Here is a 24,652-nt window from a genome sequence, read left to right on the forward strand (position 1 = left end):
CTTTGAAAGTACATATTTGCATATGTCAAGATTATATGATAATACTGTACCAAATAGTCCATGTTTAGCTAATGACAATGTCATGCACATTTTTGTTCCATTACCTCTTTTTGCCTGGAAAGACACATCAAAGCTTTCTTGCCAGAAATGTATGCTGCCATTCCCATCCTCATCAACGTACTCTGCAGTTAGGCAAACATAAAGGTTTTTTTGCACTTCGCTTTTGTTGGAGACTTCCAGTGAAAAAGGGATGTTATGTCCATAGAACACTTCGTCTTCTGTGTGGATGCTGAGGCTGATGGGAGCACTGGACTCTCCCTCTTCTGACAGAATAGCGGCTTCTGAATATTTCTGGAATATCTCCCAATGATGGACAGACCCTGTCAGTAATACAAGTGTTTGCTTAGTTATCCCTTCAGAGTGGCACCATATACATTTTTTTAATTGTAATTTCGGTGCATACATTTTATGTTCAAATCTACAAGTGCCCAACTGAATTTTGACTTTGTTTTCTCAAATATGAAAGTAACCTATTACAAACCAAGGCTATTCAGACCATATGGTAGCAAAAATATATAAGCAAAGTTTTAAGAAAATTAGGTATTTTGCCTCCAGATGCAAATAGTACCCCTTTGTCATTTGCAATCACGGTAAAGTGAACAACTTTGCACAAAGTTTACTTTATGGATCATTATGTATTTATACAAGTTGCTCAAACTGTTGGCAATATATACTGTAAATCCTTATAATAATTATAGTAGAAATAACCATTCTCCTTATTAATTCAGTTCCAGAATGTTGCCCTTTAATAAAATCTTTCTTTCCAGAACTTTGCATTGAAGATGAGGTTTTACTAATACTTTTGGAAAGTTCTGTCTCTCTTTTTCTCATCTCTACATCATGAGGCACAAAATGTATTTGCCAAGCTTAGTAGCCTCCCACTCAGTACCCCAAATGACTTACATTCTTCAACATTGTTAGGTAACACTTCCAAATTCTGAAAGCTGGTGATGAGCCCAAGCTTGTCACTCTGAAGCTGCACACATAGTCTTCTGTCACCCACTTGTGTTGGAGTGAAGGCAATTGGGTAGATCAAGTCACCTTCCGGCAGAACATTATGACATCTGAAAGTAGCAGTGGAAAATTCAGTAGACCACATGCAATGCATTACATACATTTACCATATGTTTAAAATGCATTTGATATGAACCTAAAATATACATAAAGTACTGTATATCTAAAGGCAAAACATTTTTTGTGGATAGAGTAGGGAATGTAAACCCTTGTCATTTTTTTTCAGTTTCCAAATGCCTTTCACTTTCTTTCCTGGAGACACAAGATGAAGTGAGAGGATATCTCTTCAAAGTGAGGGGAAATTTCCTCTGAGGCTTCATGGGAGTAAAAAACACCACCTTACAGGTGTCCAGTACATTGTTTTACGACTTTAAACTTAGTTCAATGTTAGCCTATGTAGCCATGCATATTTGACGTTTAAATTTGTATTTTAAGAGCAGTGTTTAGACGCAAAAAAATGCCCCAAAGCTATGTTTGGAGAGGAGCATAGGAGCATAATTTACATGTGAATGAGTAAAATGCACATAAATGCATGCTTATGCACATAGATTTATTCTAGTGACTAGGATAAATTAACATTAGCCAATAGAAGGAGTTTACGCTCATACGCTTATAAACGCACATACCAACGTGCATAAAAATGCATCATTAGAGGCATTTTTTTCTGCCAATATCTGGCAGCATAAATTCGTAAATTCATGCTAGTGTGCATGTGGCCTAAGACAGTGGTTTCAAGAAAGGATGTCCCCATCCATTCTAAGTCCCAATGGCAATTGTCACCGGGACAAATGGAGAGGGTCAATATATTATTCAGAAACAACAACAGCAATAAAACCCTATGGAAAAAAAAGAACACGACACAGCAGGTTTAGTAGTCCAAAAGTATTTATGTTATCACAGAAGTCCAAAAGTTAACAAGCCAACATGTTTCAGGGGCTAAAACATCCCCCTTCAACAGGGCTTTAAGTGTTGGTTTGAAGGAGTAAGGCCCCTTTCACACGAGCGACCCGATCAGGTCCCCCGATCAGGTCCACCATACAGTCTCTTCTTTGGAGCGGCGGACCACCTGATCCGATCCTGTCCGCCAAAAACAGACGGATGGCAGTCCTATTCTCCATCTGTCTGGTGGATCCGATGGCAATGCATGGAATTGGACAGTCCGTTTCCATCCGATTTCCCCATAGAGGAGAGCGCGGGGCAGTGTCTGTGTTCGCTCTGCATAGCGGAGTAGACACGGACCTGTCATGCGCCTGCTCAGCGGGGATCAGTGGAGAGATCCCCGCTGAGCAAGCAGATTCCGCTTTACAGAGGTGCCTGTGTGAAAGGGGCCTAATGGTTTTGCATAAGTTAAATGGAGGGTGATTTAGCTCAGAAGTCGCTACTTTAATCCTTTCCTCCAAAAGTGCTTTAAGAGCTAGCTGTGTTAGAGGGTTTAACATAACGCGGGATCCAGCACCTCCCATTAAAACTTATTTGAGCAAAAGAAACCTGCAAGAAATTTAACATTTCTACACTATGTCCATAAAAAAGTGTTGGTTTTAAATATACATTAAATATGGAAATAAAAGCAAAACACAAACTAATGTCAAACTGACTGGTTAGCTGATCTCATTATTCCATTTACATGAAAAACAAATATAAAAATATCCACGCTATCAGAGTAAACAATAGATGCATAAAAAATGTATAGATACACACTAGCAGCCAGCATAAATATTGTTGATGAGAATATAATATAAATACGAGGGGAGATGGTGAGTAGATGAGACAAGACCCTCACACCAAATTCAGTGTATGTATGGACACACCACACCACAGTGCTCTCTTAAATTACTCTTACCAGAAGGCAGATCAAACAAGCATGTAAGCATAGATGCTAGGGATATCTCCAAACTCCAACATGAATTGCTCTCCCACACTGCAGGCACCGCAACTGCTCTCCTTCTCAAGGATTCAATGACAGGTCTCTGCACAGGATCCAGCTATCACAGAATGCTCCACTTGATTATCCAATGTGGGAGATGAGCCCAAAAATGAATATAAGGAAGTGCATACTGATTTGAGTAAACTCATAGAATCAGGGTTTGAAGAAAAGATTCTCAATCTTTCCTTCTACCTACTGCACCTAGAGTACCAGAGTACTATCTCCAAGGTCCATAAGGATGCAGAAAATCCACCAGGTAGGCCCATTATAAGTGGGCTGGACTCAGTAACTTCCAGAATTGGGAAGTACATTAATGATTAATCAATGTACTTGTACTTGTTTTCTAGACCCCTTTGTTTTTGAAGGATTCCACCCAGGTTACTTGGAGAGATGGATTGGAGGGGTAGCTATCTATTAGCTACTGCTGATGTTGCTTCCCTCTTGGTCCGGGGGTTCTTTTTATTGCCAAAACCAGGGGCTGGCGATGGCAGCCAAGTTTGCCCCAAGCATAGCCAATTTTTTATGGCCAAATGGGAGGCGGATGTCGTCTATGCCAACAGAAGACCTGAACTGGTCTTCTGGGGGAGGTATATAAACGACGTCCACCTACTATGGGATGGTGATCTCACATAGTTGAATTCAGTTTTTGAACAGCTCAATGAAAACTCCCTAGGGATTTCTTTACAACATGAAGCTAGTTTCTCAAAGGTACATTTTTTGGATCTTAATATAGAAATTAGGGAAGGTGCTCTGGTCACTTCGACCTGCTTCAAGTACACTGACCGTAATAGTTACATTGGTAAGGAAAGTTGTAATCATCCATCCTGGCTAAAAGGTGTTCCCAAAAACCAATTTATTTGCTTGAGGCAGAATTGCACTGTCTTTGAGGTCTACATTAAACAAGGTATGATTTTAAAATCAAGATTTATCAATAAGGGTTATGTAGCAAATGAGCTTGATAATATCATTAGTGATGTGAGAAGTGCAGATAGAGCTCTCTTTCTCGGTGTGGGGGCACTGAAAGAAAGAAGGCGGATAAGGACTTTAAGTTTGCCTTCATCACTAGGTTCTCTCAACAATATCTGGACATTAAAAAGATCATGTCTAGACAAAATACTCAAGAATGATAAGGTATTGGGGCCTGCCATCCCTGAATTTCCGAGGTGTGCCTCCTCTTAAATTACAGGTGGCACCAAATATTCTAGTTGCGCCCAATAGGGTCTCTTTCTTCCAGAGACTAAAAAGTTTATTTCCCTTCAGGAGATGTAGTGTTTGTCACCTTAATAGTAATCAAAACAAAAGGATCAGCCAGTTCCAGTCAACAGCCACTTCCAGATCCTATGATATAGACACCTTTATTACTTGCACCTCTCTTGATATCTGTCCCTGTGGCCTGCAATATATAGGTCGCACTACTAGAGCCATGAATGTTTGCATCAACGAACATGTGGCTAACATAAGAAGAGGTTTTCCGAAAAAAAGTGTTTCTAGGCATTATCTAGAATGCCAGAACAAGAATCCAGCGGGCACTGCGTTCATTGCCATAGACAGATTTACTCCCCATTGGAGGGGAAGTTTTGTCAGGCGTAAAATATCCAGAATGGACACCCACTGGATTTATGAAATGAAAAGTTACGTTCCACATGGACTTAGGCCGGGTTCACACTGGTGCCACACGACAGCCGTCCTACTTTGGATCCGACTTTGCCCTGCGACATGAAGCCAGCATGCGTCCGACTTTCAATAAACGGGGATCCGACTTGGATCCCCGCCAATGCCCGGCACTGTGTTTGGTATGAATGTTGAGGGGGAACTCCGCGCCAAATTTTAAATAAAAAACCGCCATGGGTTCCCCCCCTCCACCCCCCCGCCTGCAGACCCCGACAACCAATGGCCAGGGTTGTCGGGAAGAGGCCCTTGTCCTCATCAACATGGGGACAAGGTGCTTTGGGGTGGGGGGCCGCAGGGCGCCCCCCCTGCCCCAAAGCACCAACCCCCCCATGTTGAGGGCATGCGGCTTGGTACGGTTCAGGAGGGGGGGCGCTCGCTCGTCCCCACCCCCATTCCTGACCGGCTGGGCTGCGTGCTCGGATAAGCGTCTGGTATGGATCTGGGGGGAACCCCCACGCCATTTTTTCGCCGTAGGGGGTTCCCCTTAAGATCGATACCAGACCCAAGGGCCTGGTATGCTCTTGGAGGGGGAACCCATGCCGGCATTTTATTTAAAATTTGGCACGGAGTTCCCCCTCAAGATCATCTGAGCACAAGTCGAATGCCGAAGTCCACTTTGATCCGACTTCAATGATAGTCAATGGGCTGAAGTAGGATCAAAGTCGGACCAAAGTAGTACAGGAAGCAGTTCTAAAGTCGGAACGACTTGTGTCGGACCAGTTAGGACGGCTCCCATAGGGAAACATTGAATTTCACACGTCATGTGACATTAGCTCCCAATGTCGGAGCGTTTGTCGGACCTGTGTGAACCCAGCCTTAATGTTGATTGGCATCTGTTACAATGTCAGTCCTCTCTATTCTTCATCATATGTATTTAGTTTTGCAATACTTTATTTCTCTTTCTATTCTTATTCTCTGTCCTTATTATAGGTATTAGACTTTTAGCTAGAAAAGAATTCTTATTTCATTTTTATTTTTTGTTCTATATGTTTTTAAGATATGTCATTTGAGTGTCCAGTCGGTGAAGTTGTGCATACTTGCACGTTTAGACAATCTTATTGTATATTTTGTAATGTACACCTACTTTCAGAACTTAAAGTTGTAAAGATATGTTCATTGTTTCTGATTAGCGTGTGCTAATGTGTTGGATGTGTTGGAACGCATTCGTTTAGTAGTTCCGGACATCTCTAGTTTCGATACACATCCGGTAATGAAAGTTCCGGCTGTGTGTATATATAACTGTGTGCATGTGTCCATTAACCACCCCTCTGACGACGACCTATTAGTTGAAATGCATTAGGTGGTGCCTTGAGGACACAAGAACGCTACAAGCCGTGGCTATTATACTTTTTAAATGCTCGCTTTCAACTCTGTTTGTAAGTACTTTTGAAATGAATTTAACATTTATTCACTATGCGCTTCCTTATATTAATTTTTGGGCGCATCCCCCTCATTGGATAATCGAGTGGAGCATTCTGTGATAGCTGGATCCTGTGCAGAGACCTGTCATTGAATCCTTGAGAAGGAGAGCAGTTGTGGTGCCTGCAGTGTGGGAGAGCAGTTCATGTTGGAGTTTGGAGATATCCCTAGCATCTATGCTTACATGCTTGTTTGATCTGTCTTCTGGCAAAAGTAATATAAGAGAGCACTGTGGTGTGGTGTGTCAATACATACACTGAAGTTGGTGTGAGGGTCTTGTCTCATCTACTCACCACCTCCCCTGGATTCCACCTTTTTTGCATAACTCTTCAGCGCTGCATATAATCTCATTGTATTCTATTTACATGAGCCATGTGTCTTTTGGGGACCCCAATGATGAGATCTCTTTGCCAAAGTTATTAATCAATCTCTGATATACAAAGAAACTGTCAAGTGGTTTAAACTGCACCTGTCAATGGGCTGCCATTACAGCAATTCTGTAAATGTCTGACTCAAGTGTGCAGCATTGAACATTTGAAAGGCACAATTTCTTGAAGCCACCATGTTATGTTAACAGGCAGCAGGCATTTTCAGGAGAGATCAGTAAATGAAGCCAACAAATTAACATGAAATCTTTGATCATTATGAATCATCAAAGTTACAATAGTTCCTAGCAGCTTGGCGGCCTTCTCCCAACTCACACACATTCCTATTGGAGGAGGCAATCCATCATAGTGATGGGCCAATAGGAATGTGGGAGTAGGGAGAGCAGACGAGCTTAGTACAGGAGAATAAGAGCTACAGCAGGTGTGAAATTTCTGCACTTTATACCTGCTATCAGCTCCTATTATTTTGTATTATTTTGTAAGTACCCCCTTAAAGATGTTATTACTGGCTACCCAACCAGTTTGTAGTTGCCAACTGTTCCTGATTGCCAATGGCAGCTATGATGTGGTTGCCTGCAGAAGGCAGAGGAGACAAAATTAAGTATAATATTAATAATACATAATAAAGTTACTGTTATATTTAAAACGTACCTGTATATCCTCTCCTTATATACCAGACCCTTGCCTGTTGCTCTTATCACAATGTTCTTCAAGGTCTCCTTCAGAGGGTTTGTTAAAGTCAACAATGCAAGGACTGGCTGAAACTCCACAGCAACCTTTGGCATCTGTACAAAGTAAAAACAAGTCTAAGCATAGCTGTTGATGAATGTGAGCTTAGGGTCACATTAATTGGTTGTCACCATCTTCCCAACTGGATGACTAGGCTTCTCAGCATAATCATCCATCCCATTATAACCTTAGAGTAAATAGTTTAGCCTCATCAATTTTACGTATAAAAATTCCTTTATAATGCTACATCAAGGATTTATCTATTTCTTTTCAATATATCCAATGTTTCAAAAAATCAATTGTGGACATGGACAGGTTCCTAAAGCGGTTGTATACCCTGCTTTGTTATTTTTACCTACAGGTAAGCCTATACATGCAATGCATACTAGCACATTATGCCTTTATCTTGCAGGTTTTTTTTTTTCAGCGGTTTACAACAGCTTTAAGAGTAAAATAGGCACTGTAAATAAATTTATACAATTTTGACACTATCAAAACACTATTTAGTCAAATGTTTTTGGACATCTTACACTTCTTATAGGGCGTACACACGGTCAGACTTTGTTCGGACATTCCGACAACAAAATCCTAGGATTTTTTCCGACGGATGGCTCAAACTTGTTTTGTCTACACACGGTCGCACAAAGTTGTCGGAATTTCCGATCGCCAACCACGAGGTCACGTACACCACGTACGACGAGACTAGAAAAGGCCGGTTCAGAACCAAGCGCGGCACCCTTTGGGCTCCTTTTGCTAATCTCGTGTTAGTAAAAGTTTGGTGAGAGACGATTCGCGCTTTTTCAGACTTGTGGCTTTCAGATCGTTTTCTGCCGTTCAATTTGTGCTTGTGGGTTTGTATCTGCTCTTCAGTGCGTGCAGCATGTTCCGTGTGACTTTAAGTAGTCATTGTATTCTTGCTCGTTCGTTACTGTTTTTCAGGTCGCTCTTCACAGGCCTTGCTGTTCTTCAGTGCGTTCTGTTACTTCGTTCTGAGCAGCCGACCATTTTCTAGCCATGTTGCTTATGCGTACTCCTCGTAGAGTTCGTGCTGTGCGGGGGCTTGGTGTTGGGGTCCTGACCTTGACACAAGTCCAGTCCATGAACAGGGTGGGGAGGAGTTCATGGACCAAGAATTGGTGGCTTCAGCGTGACCAGTTCTGTCACATGCCTTTGCTCCGTGAGATCCGTGAGAATAATCCTGATGATTTCAGGAAATTTCTCAGGATGACAGACCCCGTGTTTCACCGTCTGTTGGCTTCGCTGACCCCCTATATCAGCAGGCAAGATACCTGCATGAGGCAAGCCATCACTCCGGAGCAGAGGTTGGTCGCTACCCTGCGGTATTTGGCGACAGGGAGAAGCCTGCAGGACTTGAAGTTCTCGACAGGCATCTCCCCCCAGGCTCTGGGGATCATTATCCCAGAGACCTGTTCTGCCATCATCCAGGTCCTGCAGAAGGAGTATATGAAGGTAAAATTTTTATCCTTTTATATCACATTTTATTGTATTGAATGTTTGCTAATATATTGTATTTCTTTCCTCATTCCCTAATTACCATGATTGGAATATGCTGTGAATGTCCCCTTTGTCCTCATGCATGCTGGATTTTTATGTAATTATTATTTTAGGTCCTTCATACATATTTGCCCTTCAATAACCTCCCCAGCATGGTGTCTCCTGCCCTATATTCACCTCATGTAGTCACTTAACAATGTATTTTTTCTGCTCCATAGTAGTGCTTTACCCCAAACACCCCCTGAAATGTTATTTTTGCTTTAAATTCAGGCAGAGTGCCAGAGGCTTTTTTTTTGTGGTGTCCCCAAATAATTTTTAGTAACCCTCCCTCCCCCAACTGCTAAGTCAGCTGATCCCAATTCTCTATCTATCCTCAATCATCTATCTGCTGACTTTGCCAAACCCATACACACTATACCCATCTCTTTTGTGGTCAGATTTATGGATGAATTCCCCAAAGCATGTAGTGCAAGGGCCTGCCTGTATACTTTCAAATGGTACTGTTTAAAGTTTTGGGATCCTATTATTATCTTGATAGGTAATAGCAGAATTTCCAAATGTCCTCAAATGTGTACAGTGTGTATTTCTATCTTTGTATTATGACACTTCTTACCTGTCCAGTGGACTGCCAATAGTGTAACTAAGGAGGGGCTGTTCCAAGTAATACCCTGTATTTAGGCATTCATCTCTCAATGAAGTGAAGAGGGTTACCTGTCCAAGATTTCCACACACCCCTTATAATGTTAGAAATGGCCCATGAGAGGGGGGGGGAGAGGTAATATGATAGGTGTACCTTATACTTTGGCGTTGTTAAATTCCCCTTAATAAATGCTATCTGGAGGTTGCCCCATAATGTTTGTGCCTAATCTGCTTGCCATGTTTCAGAGTAAAAATAGTAATGTTTATTGTTTTTTCCTCAACAGTTTCCTTCCACGCCACAGGAATGGCAGACTGTGGCCTCCCACTTTGCCGAGCGGTGGGACTTTCCTAACTGCGGAGGGGCAATTGATGGGAAACACGTCCACATCGTCCCACCACCCAACTTGGGGTCGTACTATTATAATTACAAGGGGTTCAATAGTATAGTGATGTTGGCGGTGGTGTCGGCTAATTACGACTTCTTGTATGTGGACGTGGGGAAGAATGGCCGGATGTCCAATGGTGGAGTCATCGCCCAGACGGAGTTCTACAGGCGTCTCCAGAATGGCAGCTTGGACTTGCCAGCTCCAGAGGACAATGTGGAAGGACTCCCATTTGTGTTCGTTGCTGATGAAGTGTTTGCGCTGGGGGACCACCTGATGCGGCCATTCCCGATGAGGACCCTCACCCCGGAACAGAGGGTTTTTAATTACCGGCTGGCCAGAGCCCGAAGAGTGGTGGAGAACACATTTGGAATCCTGGCCAGCCGGTTCCGCCTATTTATGACACCCATCCATATGGCTGAGTATAAACTGAACCATATTATACTTGCGTGCTGTGTTCTCCATAACTTTTTAAGGAAACATTCGGCCAACTATGCTGGCTCAGTTCGGCCTGAGGCCGGAATGATACATCAAACCACACTGACGGCGCTTGAAAGTGGCCGTCCTGGCTTGCCCTCCCTGAGTGCCCGTGATGTCCGGTTACGCTACCTGGAGTTCTTTGCGGGTAGGGGGGCTATCAATATGCCAGACAATCTGTGAAGCCTTTTTATAATAAAAAAAAAAATAAATTCTTTGTGGACATTTACTGCTTGTGTTTGTTTTAGCTGACCCTGACAGAAATGTGTGGAGTCCAGAAAATGTCGTGATTGTGTAACCTTATTATACAAAGCGCTGTTATTTACTAAATGCAAAAACACATTTCACTACAAGTGCACTTGCAACTGCACTTGTAGTGCAAAGAGGATTTGCCCTTAGGAAATAACCCCCATTTTTGCTGAAAACAGCAATTACATCACCCCAAAAGTGTTGTAGTGTTGAGACAATAATCCACACATTCTTGAGTAACCAACTTTTTTATACCTGCACAATCACATGTGCATTTACCAAAGGTTTTTAAAACAAACCAACATGTTTGTTGTATAACAATTTTGGGGGGGGCATTATCAAAAATCGAAATGTCCATTTAAGATAAAACAGGCCTGTGTAAAACCAACAAGAAAGACAAAAAAACTTGAACTTACAAAGTTCACATTAGGTAAAACCTGAAGGCTATATCAGACATCAGTATTTAGGAACTGGGTTTGATATAGCGTTCAGATGGGGGGAAATCACCCCTGGAAAAGCCAAATTTGGAAGATGCACACCACGAATGTCAACATGTGCTATCTGCCATCAGGGGGGATCAAGGGACGTGTTTTGGGGGAGCAAGCCCTTCCTCACCGCTACTTTATAATTGAGGAAGGGGTTGCACCCCCAAAACGCGTCCATTGATCTCCCGTGATGGCAGATAGCACATGTTGGCACTGTGTGCATCCTCCAAATTTGGCTTTTCAAAACATTGCAAAAAGTTTTAAAAGATTGGACCACAATCCAAAAAGTGATTTTGTGGGGTTTTAAATTCGCCCCAAAACATCAATGATGTTATTATTTTTTTTAATCACATCATTGATTTTTTGCTGTATGTTTTGCAGTTCTACATTACACCCCATGATCTCCCCGATCAGGATCTGGGCACTTTCTGATGTGAAAGGATCTGGATCACGATCACCTAAAAAGAGCGAAACAAAACAAAAACAGGTATCAAAAATCTGCCACCATCTCTTACCTGAGCCTGTGGTCGCAGACACTCACCTGTTGTGGTGCCAATCTCCACCACATCTTCTTCTTCCTCCTGCTCAGCTTGGGTTGGTGTTATTTCCCCTTCTTCCATAGGTGGGGGGTCTGTGGTCTCCTCGGATGAGGGGTGTCCTCCGAGTCTTTTCTCCCCTATGTAAAACAAAAATGGTATAATTAGCACACAGATATTTGATGGCAGAACTATAAATAGGAAACATTGCTTGGAAGTGGGGTACAATTGTCTATTTTAGCCGAGTTCAAAGATGTCTTTTTTTTATTGCCCTTTGTCAAGCTGCAATACTTTACCTGTTTAGTACAAGCTTCACAGATGGAGACCCCCCTATAGTATACACTGGAGCACCTGTGTGGCCCCCTAATAAAAATGGTGTTCTGGGGTCCCACACTAGTGCTCCAGTGTCCAGATGTGAAAACAGCTGCTCAGTGTCCTCTCCTTACTCAGAATCTAGTTTGCATTTCATTCGAGTAACAAACCCATCTACAGAAACAAATATTTGGCATCCAAGTAGGCCCAAAAAAAATGTTGGAAAATGCATATGACCTAAACAATGGTGTTTTAGAGGCCGAAAGAAAAATGTTTGATACGAACGAATAATGGGCCCATGAACATTAAAGTTGCCCTTTTAAACGTTACAATTAAGAAAAGCATATGGAGAAGCACGAACGGAATAAAGACAGAAAGAATAGGAACACAGCACAACTACTTACTTTTTTGCAGCACTCTCCGGATCTTTCGGTACTGCTCTGGCTCTCTTAATTTCAGGTCCGACCACCGCTTCCTGAGCTGATCTTTCGATCGTCCTACCCCGAAATTCCTGTGCAGACTTTTGATCACTTTCGCCATGATCTTGGCCTTTCTGATATTGGGGTTGGGGTAAGGCCCATACTTTCCGTCATAGTCGGACTTCTTCATGATGTCGACCATCTCCAAAATCTCCCCAAAGGACATATTTGTGGCCTTAAAACATCTCCTTCTGGATCGGGACGTGTCCGGATCCGAGCTTTCCTCCTCCTCGTACCTGCAATTATCACGCACCTGCTGTGACACCGCCATGTGCTCTTCCCCCACTGCGGCGAACGAAAAGGGGCGGGGAATAGACTAGAAAGAACGTCAGGGGCAGGCGGAGTTACACGCATGCGCAGTGTGTATAAAGCGTAACACGCACGATCTGTGAGCGGAGGAAGGAGCATTGGACGCGCCGATCGTAAGAACGAAGGTAAGAGACAAACTTGTGCCTATACTGCTTCTACATTGAGGCCTATATTGTAACAAGATTAGGAGAGTTTTGTCTGACATTAGGCTTTGTCTTGTGTTGTGTCTTGCAGTGAACATGGATATGCTAATGAAAGATAATGACTTCATGTCAGTATTCCTAGATATGTTAAGGGAGCTGCCCTGTCTGTGGGAGATTAAACACCCCCATTTCAAGAACCAAGCAAAGAGGAAGGCAGCACTGGTGCAATTGTGTGAAATTGTGAAGCAGGTGATCCCCACGGCAGACATCACCTATTTAAAGATCTTCATTGGTGGCCTGAGGAGTACATATCTAAGGGAGCACAAGAAGGTCCTGGATTCACAGAGATCCGGAGCAGCAGATGACATCTATGTCCCCAGGATGTTGTACTTTGACAGGCTGCATTTTCTGGCAGGCCAGACTGAACCCAGGCCATCCCTTTCCAGTCTTCCTTCCACGCTTCCTTCCCCCCGGCTGAGGCTTCTGACGCCCAACCTGGGCCTTCCAGGTCACATGTGGAGGAGCCCAGATTGAGCCAGGTATAGCATTCCTCTAAATATTTCTGCTTGTCCAATCAATGATGTTAACTAGATGTTAGTTGGGAGTACTAATTTATGATTGTGATTGATGATGCAAAACATTACAACCATCCCTTTTTCATACACAGGGAAGTCTCAGCCAGGAGGTGGCCGGGCCAAGCCAGCTGGCTGATCTGCAGGTCCCTCCACCCCCCCTGAAAAGAGAAAGTGGCAGGAGGAGGAGTGCCCTAGAGGAGGCTGCCAGAGGACTCTTTTGGAGGGCTACAGAGGTTCTGGGAGCACCACACACCGTGGAGGAGGACATTGCTGCCAGCATTGCCTATAAAATGCAGAGGATGGAGGAGGGCCAACAAGCCATGTGTGAGTCCCTCATATTGGAGGCTCTTAACAAAGGTATGAGGGGCCAAATTACAGCTCAGACACACCTTTGCGATGGTCCTCCTCCTCCTCCTGCAGGTCCTCCTCCTCGTCCTCCCTCTCCTCCAGGTCCTCCCAGTCCTCCTCCAGGTCCTACTCCTCCTCCTGCCACATCTCCAACAGCACAGCCACAGCCGGGAAGGAAGCGTGGAAGGAAGACCAGAAAGTGAGGACCCTGGATCCAGTCTGGTCGGCCAAAAAATGCAGCCTCTTGTGGTACCACAGCCTGGGGACACAGATGTCATCTGCTGCTATCCGGATCTCTGCGAATTCTGGACCAGACTGCCCTCCCTTACATATGGACTCCTCAGGCCACCAATTTTGATGTTCAAGAATTGATGTCTGCCGTGGGGGTCCCAGGCTTCGCTAATTTCTCTTGTTGATCCAGTGTTGCCTTCCTCTTTGTTTGGTTCTGATCCCTTAATAAAGGATTTTTGTTTTGAATTATACTCTCCTATGTGTTTTACTTCAAAAGTGACAGTTTGTTGGTGAGGATTCAGGTACATTTCAAATATACAATGTGAAATGAACAAGGGACACCAACAACAAACTATCTCCTGGAGATTAAATAATAAAAGATATCAATGGTGTTGGGGTAACTTGACACACAAAACACACACAAAAATATTCTGGAGTAAAAATAAAAATAACATTGAACAAAGATCAGCCTTTGAAAAAATACAAACATTAAATAAAAAAAAAAAAAGGCTTAAAATCCCCAAAAAAATTAAATAAAAAAAAAAAATTATGTCAGATGTGACAACTAATAACAATATATTCAGGGAATCCCAATAAAAAAACAAAAATAAAACTTTGTGAGAAGTGTGTGTGAATATCAGCAGCAAAACTACTTCATTCTTGTCACATTATAAAGAAGAAGAGAGTGCGCTGTATTAAACCATTTTTAACATTGCAGCGTGACGAAAGTGCTGTATCCGTTGCGAACGCTAAGTTTACCAGAACGAGCTGTCCCGTCTTGGAATTTCTTCTGAGCATGCGTGGCACTTTGTGCGTCGGAACAGGCCACACACAGTCGGAATTGACGCGATCGGATTTTATTGTTGGAAAATTTTATCTCCTGCTCTCCAACTTTGTATGTCGGAAAATCCGATGGAAAATGTCCGATGGCGCCCACACACGGTCGGAATATTTTCCATCGGAAAATCTGACCGTGTGTGCGGGGCATTACAGTTTAGAGGTTTTAATGCTACTGCATGCAAGAATGTTTTAGACTATTGTGCACCTCCAACCTTCTGGCAACAGTTTGGGGAAGACTCTTTTCTGTTCATGACTGTGCCTCTGTAAACAAAAAGCTTGTGCACACAGCCATGGTTTGACAGGTTTGTTGTGGATGAACTGGAATGGCCTGCACAGAGCCCTGACTTCCGCCCAACTGAACACCTTGGGATGAATAGGAGAACCAACTGTGAGCTAGGTCTTTTCTGTTTCAATCGTTTTTATTAGTATTTTGAAAAAAAAGGCAAAACGTAAATGAGTACTCTTTTCGTCCAACATCATTACCTGACCTCACAAATGCTCTTCTGGCTGAAATACCTGCAGACAAATTCCAAACTTTTGTAGTAACTTCTACATAAATGGGAAGATGTTATAACTGCACAGGGCCACCAACTCCATATTAATGCCCATGGTTTGGAAATGGGATGTCCAACAAGCTCATTTAGGTGTGATGGTCAGAAGTCCACAAATTTTTGTCCTATAGCTTACATATTTTATTACACAGATAAGTGGATGGTTATAGCATGATTGTCTGAATTAAAGGGGATCTTTTTTCATGATTTTGAAGTAGTGATTTTAAAGCTAAACTTTGAGCAGACGTAAAAGCATCCATCAATACAGTTATGTGCTAATTAATAAAACATTACATGCTTTTTTAAAAAAATCAGCTAATGTAAATACATGATTTGCACTTGAATAAAACTAAAAATGTTTTTAAAGCTGGCCACACAAACTACAATATAACTGTATAACCTCTATACCAACAACTGTATAGCATAAGGGACTACCTAAATCTGCTCAATTTATATTGTCAGGTAGATCCATGTACTATATAATTGGTTGAAAATCTAAGGGAGAAAGTTAAAGAGTAAGAAAAGCAAAATGGACCATCATTCAGGAGTATTACGCTTTATTTTTGCCAACATTATAATCATAAACCCTATATGGGGTGTAAATATTGTTTACATATATGTGTATATAAACTGATGTTGCGCAAACTATATATGTTCATCATTAAATTATAAACATTCCATAACCTGTGATATATATTATAATACAAATAAATCAGATATAAAGTGCATCACAATAGTGCAGTCAGTTTCAAAGTGCATCAATATATTATAGTGTACAACAGTTAATTTTCTAGCAGTGATGTGACTAAAATAATCACTTGCTTCCAGAAAAAACACTTCTTGTGTGTAAATGTGTAAACAAATGGTGTACTTCCACCTCCTTGTGACACCTCTGTGCTCCCAGAACTCTCACCTTAATAAGTAATCAAATAAGCCTTTTGATTACAATACTCAGAGCGATGTTCCACCGATCTTAACCTGGTTCCAGATCTGCCAGATATGTCTAGGTGATCCTTGGTAGTGGCCCTATTAAGGTGCTGTCCACCGCGTTTATTCCATATGTTAGCGTAAAACAAAGTGACCTCCCATAGTGTAGTAGTTAAATTGAATGAATTAAAAAAAAAAAAAGTAACTCTTATAGCCAAATCAATGTTGAAAACGCATTGTTATGTCAAAACATAAGCAGCATGCAGGTCTCCGACATCACTTCCGGTTCAGGATGCCCTACGTGTTACGTCACATCACATCATGTGACTTCATCAGGCCCCTTTCTTGGAAGCAAGTGATTATATTGGTCACATCACCGCTGGAAAATGAACTGTTGCACACTATAATATATTGATGCACTTTGAAACAGACTGCACTATTGTTATGAACTTTATATGCGATTTGTATTATGGTCTATATCACAGATTATAGAGTTTTATAATTTGCTTATGCACATATATACTTTAGAGTTTATATATACACATTACCTTTACTTGTGGGAACACAGTGGGTGGCTGCAGCCACTTGTTTTCATTTTGTTTTAAAAGTGCATTCACATCACTATTTTGCACTCAGGTAGCACAGAGGTACACATTTGTTCATTGTTTACTTATACTTTTGTAAAAAAATTGATAACTTTCATTTTGTCATGATATTGATACATGATATCTGCAGTTGAAAATTAGATAATCTTCATTAGTATTCATATTATCTATCTTTAATAAAAAATCAAATTGGGATTGGACTATTGCAGTGCATTGGATAGTACTTGCAGCATAGAGCTCTAATACCTGTATCATTAGATTTGGTTTGCAGACAGTCACGTCTTGTTCCTCCAAAGCAAAGCTGCTGGTTTGGCCCTTTGTATCCTTTACTAGCACAGTCACTCTTAGCAGGTTATTATCCAGCAGAACCTTCGCATACACCAAAGGATTAATCTTGCCAGAGACACTTCTCTCTGCAACGGCACAGAAGGGTCAGTTAGGGTCTTTAGTAATAGTATCATTTTTGTGTATAAAGTGTGATGGTGCTTTTCTCTTTATTGTCTTTTAACAATACCATGGAGTGAATGGATTTCTGCCAGTCGCAGGCTGTGTCACCTCCCTCCAAGCTGTGAATAAGGCCCCTTTCACACTTGTGCGACTTTTCCTGCGACTTTGGAAATCAGAGTCGCATGACAAGTCGTACCCCATGATTCCCAATGATAACCATTCATATCTGTGTGACTTCAAAGTAGTCCCTGTACCACTTTGGTACGACTGTGATGCAAGTTGAGGTCCAAAGACCTCAAGTTTACACAGACATTGCCTGAAAACGCAGCAAAATCGTGTCAAAATCACGCGACTTTCAAGTCGTGGCAGTGTGAAAGGGGCCTAAGAGGGAGGTGAAGCCTCCATTAATCTACATGTAATATCCTGCCCCCATTGTGTTTAGCTGGTTAGTGGGCATGGATGATAAGAAGGGAGTGGGCTGTCATTTACCACTGTGTATACGCCCACATGTGTTACTCTTTAGTGACATGGCCTGCTCAGATGTGATAGGGAGGAAATGCTCAGCATAGAAACTCACTGAAAACTGAGCATTTGCAGAGCTGCCAACATTACTCTGCAAAATTCCCAAGTGCACTGAGGAGATGATCAAAAGGGGGAGATAGAAAACAGCAGGGTCAACCAGGATTTTTGCAAAATACAGAAAACAAGTCTCATAGTGACTCATAGTAATGCCCCGTACACACGGTCGGATTTTCCGATGGAAAATGTCCGATCGGAGCGTGTTTTCGGAAATTCCGACCGTGTGTGGGCTCCATCGGACATTTTCCATCGGATTTTCCGACACAAAGTTTGAGAGCAGGCTATAAAATTTTCCGACAACAAAATCCGTTGTCGGAAATTCCGATCGTGTGTACACAAATCCGACGCACAAAGTGCCACGCATGCTCAGAATAAATAAAGAGATGAAAGCTATTGGCCACTGCCCCGTTTATAGTCCCGACGTACGTGTTTTACGTCACCGCGTTCAGAATGATCGGATTTTCCGACAACTTTGTGTGACCGTGTGTATGCAAGACACGTTTGAGCCAACATCCGTCGGAAAAAAATCCTAGGATTTTGTTGTCGGAATGTCCGAACAAAGTCCGAACCGTCTGTACGGGGCATAAGTATGAACAGCATGTAATACACCATTTATTGATGTTTTTTATGATGTGGGTTTAGTGACACTTTAACTATTCTTAAGCTGGCCATACACAGATCAAAATTTAGCTGCAAAATTCAGCTGGTTCAGCAGGGATCGACTGAATTTTAATCGGTGTGTGGCCGCCCTCACTCGACAGAAGTAGATAATTTTATCGACTTCCATCGAAGGAACATGTTGGTAAACTGCAGCCCCTGATCAGTGTATTCTGACAGCAGTTGGTGCGGCTGTCAGAATACAATGTACTGGCGGGGGTTGGGATTCCTCTATCCACCTCATCGGTGTGTATGTCTTCCAGCTCCTTGGCTAAAACAATGAAAAATGAACAATGTAAGGCCAGCCTAAGTAAGCTGCCACTCTGCTGGAGTAGGGAAGCAAAGTGACATACCTGGTTCTAATGGGTTTGGGTCATGTGACTGACTTTCACATGACTTGAGTCATGTGATAGACATGTGAAGGTCATGTAATAGACTTTCCTTTAACCCAGGTGATTGGCCGCATGGGCACCAACCCTGCCATATAAAAGGAGCCCTTATCCTTGTGTAGGCTCAAAATGTGAGGATTCTTTGAGGATTAGGGGCTGGTTTTGGAGGTAGCATTTCTCTACAGGTGCTGTTTAATTGTCCATTCTGTTCCATATACTGTATATGTTTATTCACAAAAAGTTATAATTACCTTCTCCTGAAATGAGATGGAAATAAAATTTCTCACTCCAGAACTGAGTTCCAGTTATGCCATAGTCATGTACAGGCTGGGCACCAATAACCAGCTCTAGATCCTTCTCCTCTTCGCTCACATTGGTCACTGTAACACTGATATTAACATCTTGCCCATACAGTTGGCTACTCTGGGGTATAATGGATACTAGGATGGGACTTAGGGTCATAGGGTCCTCACTAGCGTCCTCCTTTTTCAGCATTAGCTGTTTGGCTCTCTGAACTGCTTCATATTCTTCCTGACAACCTGTTTGGAATAACATAAGCATGAGGATCATGATTAGGCATGACATTTTACAATGACAGGGTTACAGGACAGCAGTCAGGATAAAAATAACCAGTAAACTTCTATAGTATAAGCATATAGCTCTCCAATGTCCCTGATTTCGAGGGACTGTCCCTCATTCAGAACAAAGTCCCTCTGTCCCTCTTTCCTCCTCATTTCTCTCTCATTTTGGTCTGATCTATATAGTTGTATATAAAATGCATTACTAATAAATAAAAACATGCTTCCTAGTGCTAAACCTTTCATCCAATTTCTAAATTGCAGCATGTGTAAATTCCAAAAGCCAATATAAAGGCATAGTAAAAAGCACTTGTGGGTTTAACCGATCATTTTTTTTTTTTTCACAATTCTCCTTTAGGGGGGCGTGGCAGGGGTGTGTGTCCTATCCCTACATAGTTTTGCTAATAAGTGTCCCTCATTCCCATCTCAAAAAGTTGAGAGGTATGTATAAGGACAGAGATACTTGATGTTACTTTTTTAATTGTAGGCAGTAGCATTTCACATTAAAGGTTACGATGTACAGATCAGTTTCTTTCAGTTATGATTAGAATTGCTTTGCTTGTAGTAGAATGTATGTTGTGTAAGGTATTGATTTCTGTTACAAGTGAACAATTGCCCAGATCACTTATACTAACATACAAAATATTTTCAAAAGTATTGGGACACCTGCCTTTACACGCACATTAACTTTAATGGCATCCCAGTCTTTTGCCCTGTACACACAATAGGATTTTCCGATGGAAAATGTGTGATAGGACCTTGTTGTCAGAAATTCCGACCGTGTGTAGGCTCCATCACACATTTTCCATAGGAATTTCCGACACACAAAGTTTGAGAGCTTGCTATAAAATTTTCCGACAACAAAATCCGTTGTCGGAAATTCCAATTCCAACGCATGCTCAGAATAAATTAAGAAACGAAAGCTATTGGCTACTGCCCCATTTATAGTCCCGACGTACGTGTTTTACGTCACCACATTCAGCACGATCGGATTTTCTGACAACTTTGTGTGAGCGTGTGTATGCAAGACAAGTTTGAGCCAACATCCGTCGGAAAAAATCCATGGATTTTGTTGTCGGAATGTCCGATCAATGTCCGACCGTGTGTACAGGGCATTAGTCTGTAGGGTTCAATATTGAGTTGGCCCACCATTTGCAGCTAGAACAGCTTCAACTCTTCTGGGGAGGCTGTCCACTAGGGATGGGCCGAACGGACCCCTGTTCGGTTTGCACCACGAAAGTTCAGACCCGAATAACAAACCCTATTAAAGTCAATGGGACCTGAATGTCACAAATCAAAAGTGCCCATTTTTTAGGCTTATATGCAAGTAATTGGGCATGGTTATAGGGGTCCGGGTCCTGCCCTGGGGCACATGTATCAATAAAAAAAAGTTTGTGAAAAACGTCATTTAAATTCCTTCCAATATAGTGCCTGGGGAGGTCTACCTGTAAAGTGGCAGATCTGTACCATGTCTAGAATCTGCTGCAGCAATAATTGCATTTATAAAGCCGAAAAATGAAATTTTCCCTGTAAACTGCCTTTAATTTGCTCAGCAACAGCTGGGGAGCCAGTGTGTATGATGAGGCCACAATGGGAACAGGATTAGAGATTTTTTGGATACATTCTGGTGTCATGTTGACTTTGAATAGAAGTAACGGGTGCGTAAAAATTGGTCTTTGGGTGTCGTGGCGCCTTCCCACCATCACCCTATAGAGGTACTCTTGATGAAAGCAAGAATTGGCCTTGCTGTAAAAAATTGCAATGATATGCACCTGTCAAACAGGTGCAGAAAAATTACTCTTTGAGTGTCTGGGCCGCCTTCCCACCGTAACCCCATAGAGGTGCTCTTGATGAAGGCAAAAAAAATTGCAATTATATGGACCTGTCAAACAGGTGCTGAAAAATTGGTTTTTGGGTGTTAATTTTGCCCATGAAACCTATACCAAAAACATTCTTCCAGATGAAATGATTGAACACCCTCAAAGCTAGGCAGCCTCAAAGTCCTGCAGAGATTCTACATCCCAAAAAGACTTCATCAGTGACATTGGCATCAGGGGCTTTATAGCTGGTAATCCAGGACTGATGAATTTTAATAAAAGTCAAACGGTCCACGGAGTCTGTGGACAGACACGTTCTATGATCAGTAACGAAACCTGCAGCACTGAATACCCGTTCTGAAAGCACGCTGGATGCAGGGCAGCCCAACAACTCAATAGCATACTGGGCAAGTTCTGGCCAGTTACCATTCTCATGACACAGTAAGTCAGTGGATCGTCATGTGAAAAGCTCTCCATCTCTGTTTTGGCCCCGAGGTAATCGTCCACCATGTGATGCAGACGCTGCCGATGGAATGTGGAAGCTGACAAATGCCTCACTTAGGCGGACGCCTTCTCCAACGCTCCTCTCTTGACCAACAGAAGACTCAAAACTATGTTTTCCATGACACTGTAACCTACTGGAGTCAGGGAAAACGTTCAATAAAATCCTCTTTAACGCGTCCTCAAGAGATTTTATCTTCTGCACTCTCTGTGGGGACGGGATGAGTTCTGAGACCTTCCCCTTATAACGGGGGTCAAGGAGGGTTGCCAACCAGTAATCGTCCTTCTCTTTTATGCCACGTATTCTTGGTTCCTTTCGCAGGCTTTGAAGCATGAGGTTGTCCATGCGCCTCAAATTTGCAGAGGCTTGGGAAGCAGACTCCTTGGGGTCACTCAGGATGACAGCATCTGGAATTTCCTCCTCCCAGCAACGTACTACTCCCAAGGGTCCTGGGGTTGAAAAGCCATTGCTTACAGATTGACGCATGTCTTCCCCTTATTCGCAGCCTATGAAAGTGCCAGAATCCTCCCCTCTCTCCTCCTGTGTGTTCTGTGATATAGGAATGATGGTGTCTGGATAAAGTGGGCCTTGAGAGGAAAGGAAGTCCTCCTCTTCCTCCTGCTGCTCTGCCTCCAGTGCCCTGTCCACATTGCCACGCAGAGTCTGCTCCAGCAGGAACACAACAGGGATTGTGTCACTGATGCATGCACTGTCACGGCTCACCATCCTTGTGGCCTCCTCAAATGGTGACAATACAGTGCAAGCATCCTTAATGATCAGCCATTGGCGTGGGGAAAAAAAGCCAGGCGGCCTGAGCCTGTCGTCGTGCCGTACTCGCACAGGTACTTGTTGAAGTCCCTCTGCTGCATGTTTAGCCGCTGCAGCATTGCCAAAGTCGAGTTCCACCTGGTGGGCATGTCACAAATCAGGCAGTTTATGGGCAGGTGGAATTGGCTGAATTTCAGCCAACCGAGCACTGGCTGTGTATGACCACCTGAAATGGCTACAGACTCTTCTGGCCAGCTTTAGCACATCTTGAAACCCTGGGTACGTATTTAGGAAATCCTGCACCACCAAATTGAAGACATGTGCCAGGCATGGCACATGTGTCAACTTTCCCTGTCTAAGTGCGGAAAAGAGGTTTGAGCCATTATCATACACCATTCTTGGCTCCAGCTGGCGTGGTATGAACCACCTCTGGGTCTGTCCCTGCAGAGCTGCAAGAATCTGCTCCGGTGTGGTTCCTGTCCCCTAAACACACCAGCTGAAGCACTGCATGGCACCTTTTAGCCTGACTCATGGAATAGCCCTTTGAACGCTTAGGGGATACCTGATGTTCATAGGACAATTCTGCATAGGAGGGCATGGTGATGGCGGAGGAGGAGGAGGGGGTAGAGCTCACAGGTCTGGCATCATCACCACCAGCTGTATGGAGATGTGGGGGCACAACAAGCTGCAGCACTGAGCCCTGTCCTGCATTCTATCGAGTTGCAAGCAGCATTACCCAGTGTGCTGTGAAGGAAATATATCGTCCCTGCCCATGCTTGCTGGACCACATGTCAGCAGTAAGGTGGATTTTATGGCTGACTGCCTTGCCCAACAATGCCAGAACATTCCCTTCCACGTGATGGTAGAGAGATGGAACGGCTTTACGTGAAAAGTAGTAGCGACTGGGAATCTGCCATTGTGGTACAGCACATTGTGTGAATTTACCGAAGGTGGCAGAATCCACCACGCTGAAAGGCAGAAGTTGGAGAGCCAACAGCTTTGAGAAGCTTGCATTTAGATGCTGGGCGTGTGGGTGGCAGGGACTGTATTTTTTTTTTCGCTACAGCAGATGGGGCAGAGAAATTTTCCGGCTACAGTCTACAGCTGGTAGTGCGCTGCTGGCAGATGTGCTGCTAAGACTTGGGACACCCTGTGCTATACTATCATCCCTGTCAGTGGAGGCTGCTGAGAGGTAATGACTCGGTATAGCAGGGGCAGACTGAAGTGGGTAAGGAGGAGGAGGGACAGATTTGTGCCCCTTTTGTGTGGCTTTTAGGTGTTCTTGCAATGCACTGTTCAGCGCCGCAATGCATTGTGGTTGGTTGAGGGGGCGAACAAACGGTTGAACGACCTATTTGTTCGGATGTTCGGCAGACGGCCGAACAATGAAAGTTCGGCCCGAACTCATGCTCGGGCTGAACCGTTCGCCCATCCCTACTGTCCACATGGTTTAGGAGTGTGTCTATGGGAATGTTTGACCATTCTTCCAGAAGCGCATTTGTGAAGTCAGGCACTGCTGTTGGACAAGAATGCCTAACTCGCAGTCCCCACTCTAATTCATCCCAAAGGTGTTCTATTGGGTTGAGGTCAGAACTCTGTGCAGGCCAGTCAAGTTCCTCCACCCCAAACATGCTCATTCATGACTTTGTGGACCTTGCTTTGTGCACTGGTGCGCAGTCATGTTGGAACAGGAAGGGGCCATCCCCAAACTGTTCCCACAAAGTTGGGAGCATGAAATTGTCCAAAATATCTTGATATTCTGACGCTTTAAGAGTTCCCTTCACTGGAACTAAGGGGTCAAGCCCAACCCCTGAAAAACAACCTCACACCATAATCCCTCCTCCACCAAATGATTTGGACCAGTGCACAAAGCAAGGTCCATAAAGACATGAATGAGCGACTTTATGGTGGAGAAACTTGACTGGCTTGCACAGAGTCCTGACCATGAGAGCGGAGACTGCAAACCAGGCCTTCCCGTCCAACATCAGTGCCTGACGTCACAAATGCGATTCTGGTAGAATGCTCAAACATTCTCAAAGACACACTCCAAACTTTGTGGATAGCCTTCCCTGAAGAGTTGAAGCTGTTATAGCTGCAAAGGGTGGGCC

At 43.2% G+C, this 24,652-nt stretch overlaps 1 protein-coding gene across 1 annotated transcript in view; it reads right to left on the reverse strand.

The window, feature by feature from the left end:
• Positions 1 to 24,652, reverse strand: part of LOC141113279 (protein 4.2-like) — a 97,700-nt gene that overhangs the window by 13,474 nt on the left and 59,574 nt on the right. The window contains exons 10-14 of the mRNA XM_073606306.1: positions 19,131 to 19,418; positions 17,054 to 17,220; positions 7,126 to 7,259; positions 964 to 1,124; positions 105 to 380 (exon numbers count right to left, since the gene is read on the reverse strand). Of these exons, the coding sequence (XP_073462407.1) occupies positions 105 to 380; positions 964 to 1,124; positions 7,126 to 7,259; positions 17,054 to 17,220; positions 19,131 to 19,418 (1,026 nt within the window). The remainder of the gene's footprint in view (positions 1 to 104; positions 381 to 963; positions 1,125 to 7,125; positions 7,260 to 17,053; positions 17,221 to 19,130; positions 19,419 to 24,652) is intronic.

The sequence above is a fragment of the Aquarana catesbeiana genome, linkage group LG12 (genome assembly GCF_042186555.1).
Source record: "Aquarana catesbeiana isolate 2022-GZ linkage group LG12, ASM4218655v1, whole genome shotgun sequence".
NCBI classification, from domain to species: domain Eukaryota; kingdom Metazoa; phylum Chordata; class Amphibia; order Anura; family Ranidae; genus Aquarana; species Aquarana catesbeiana.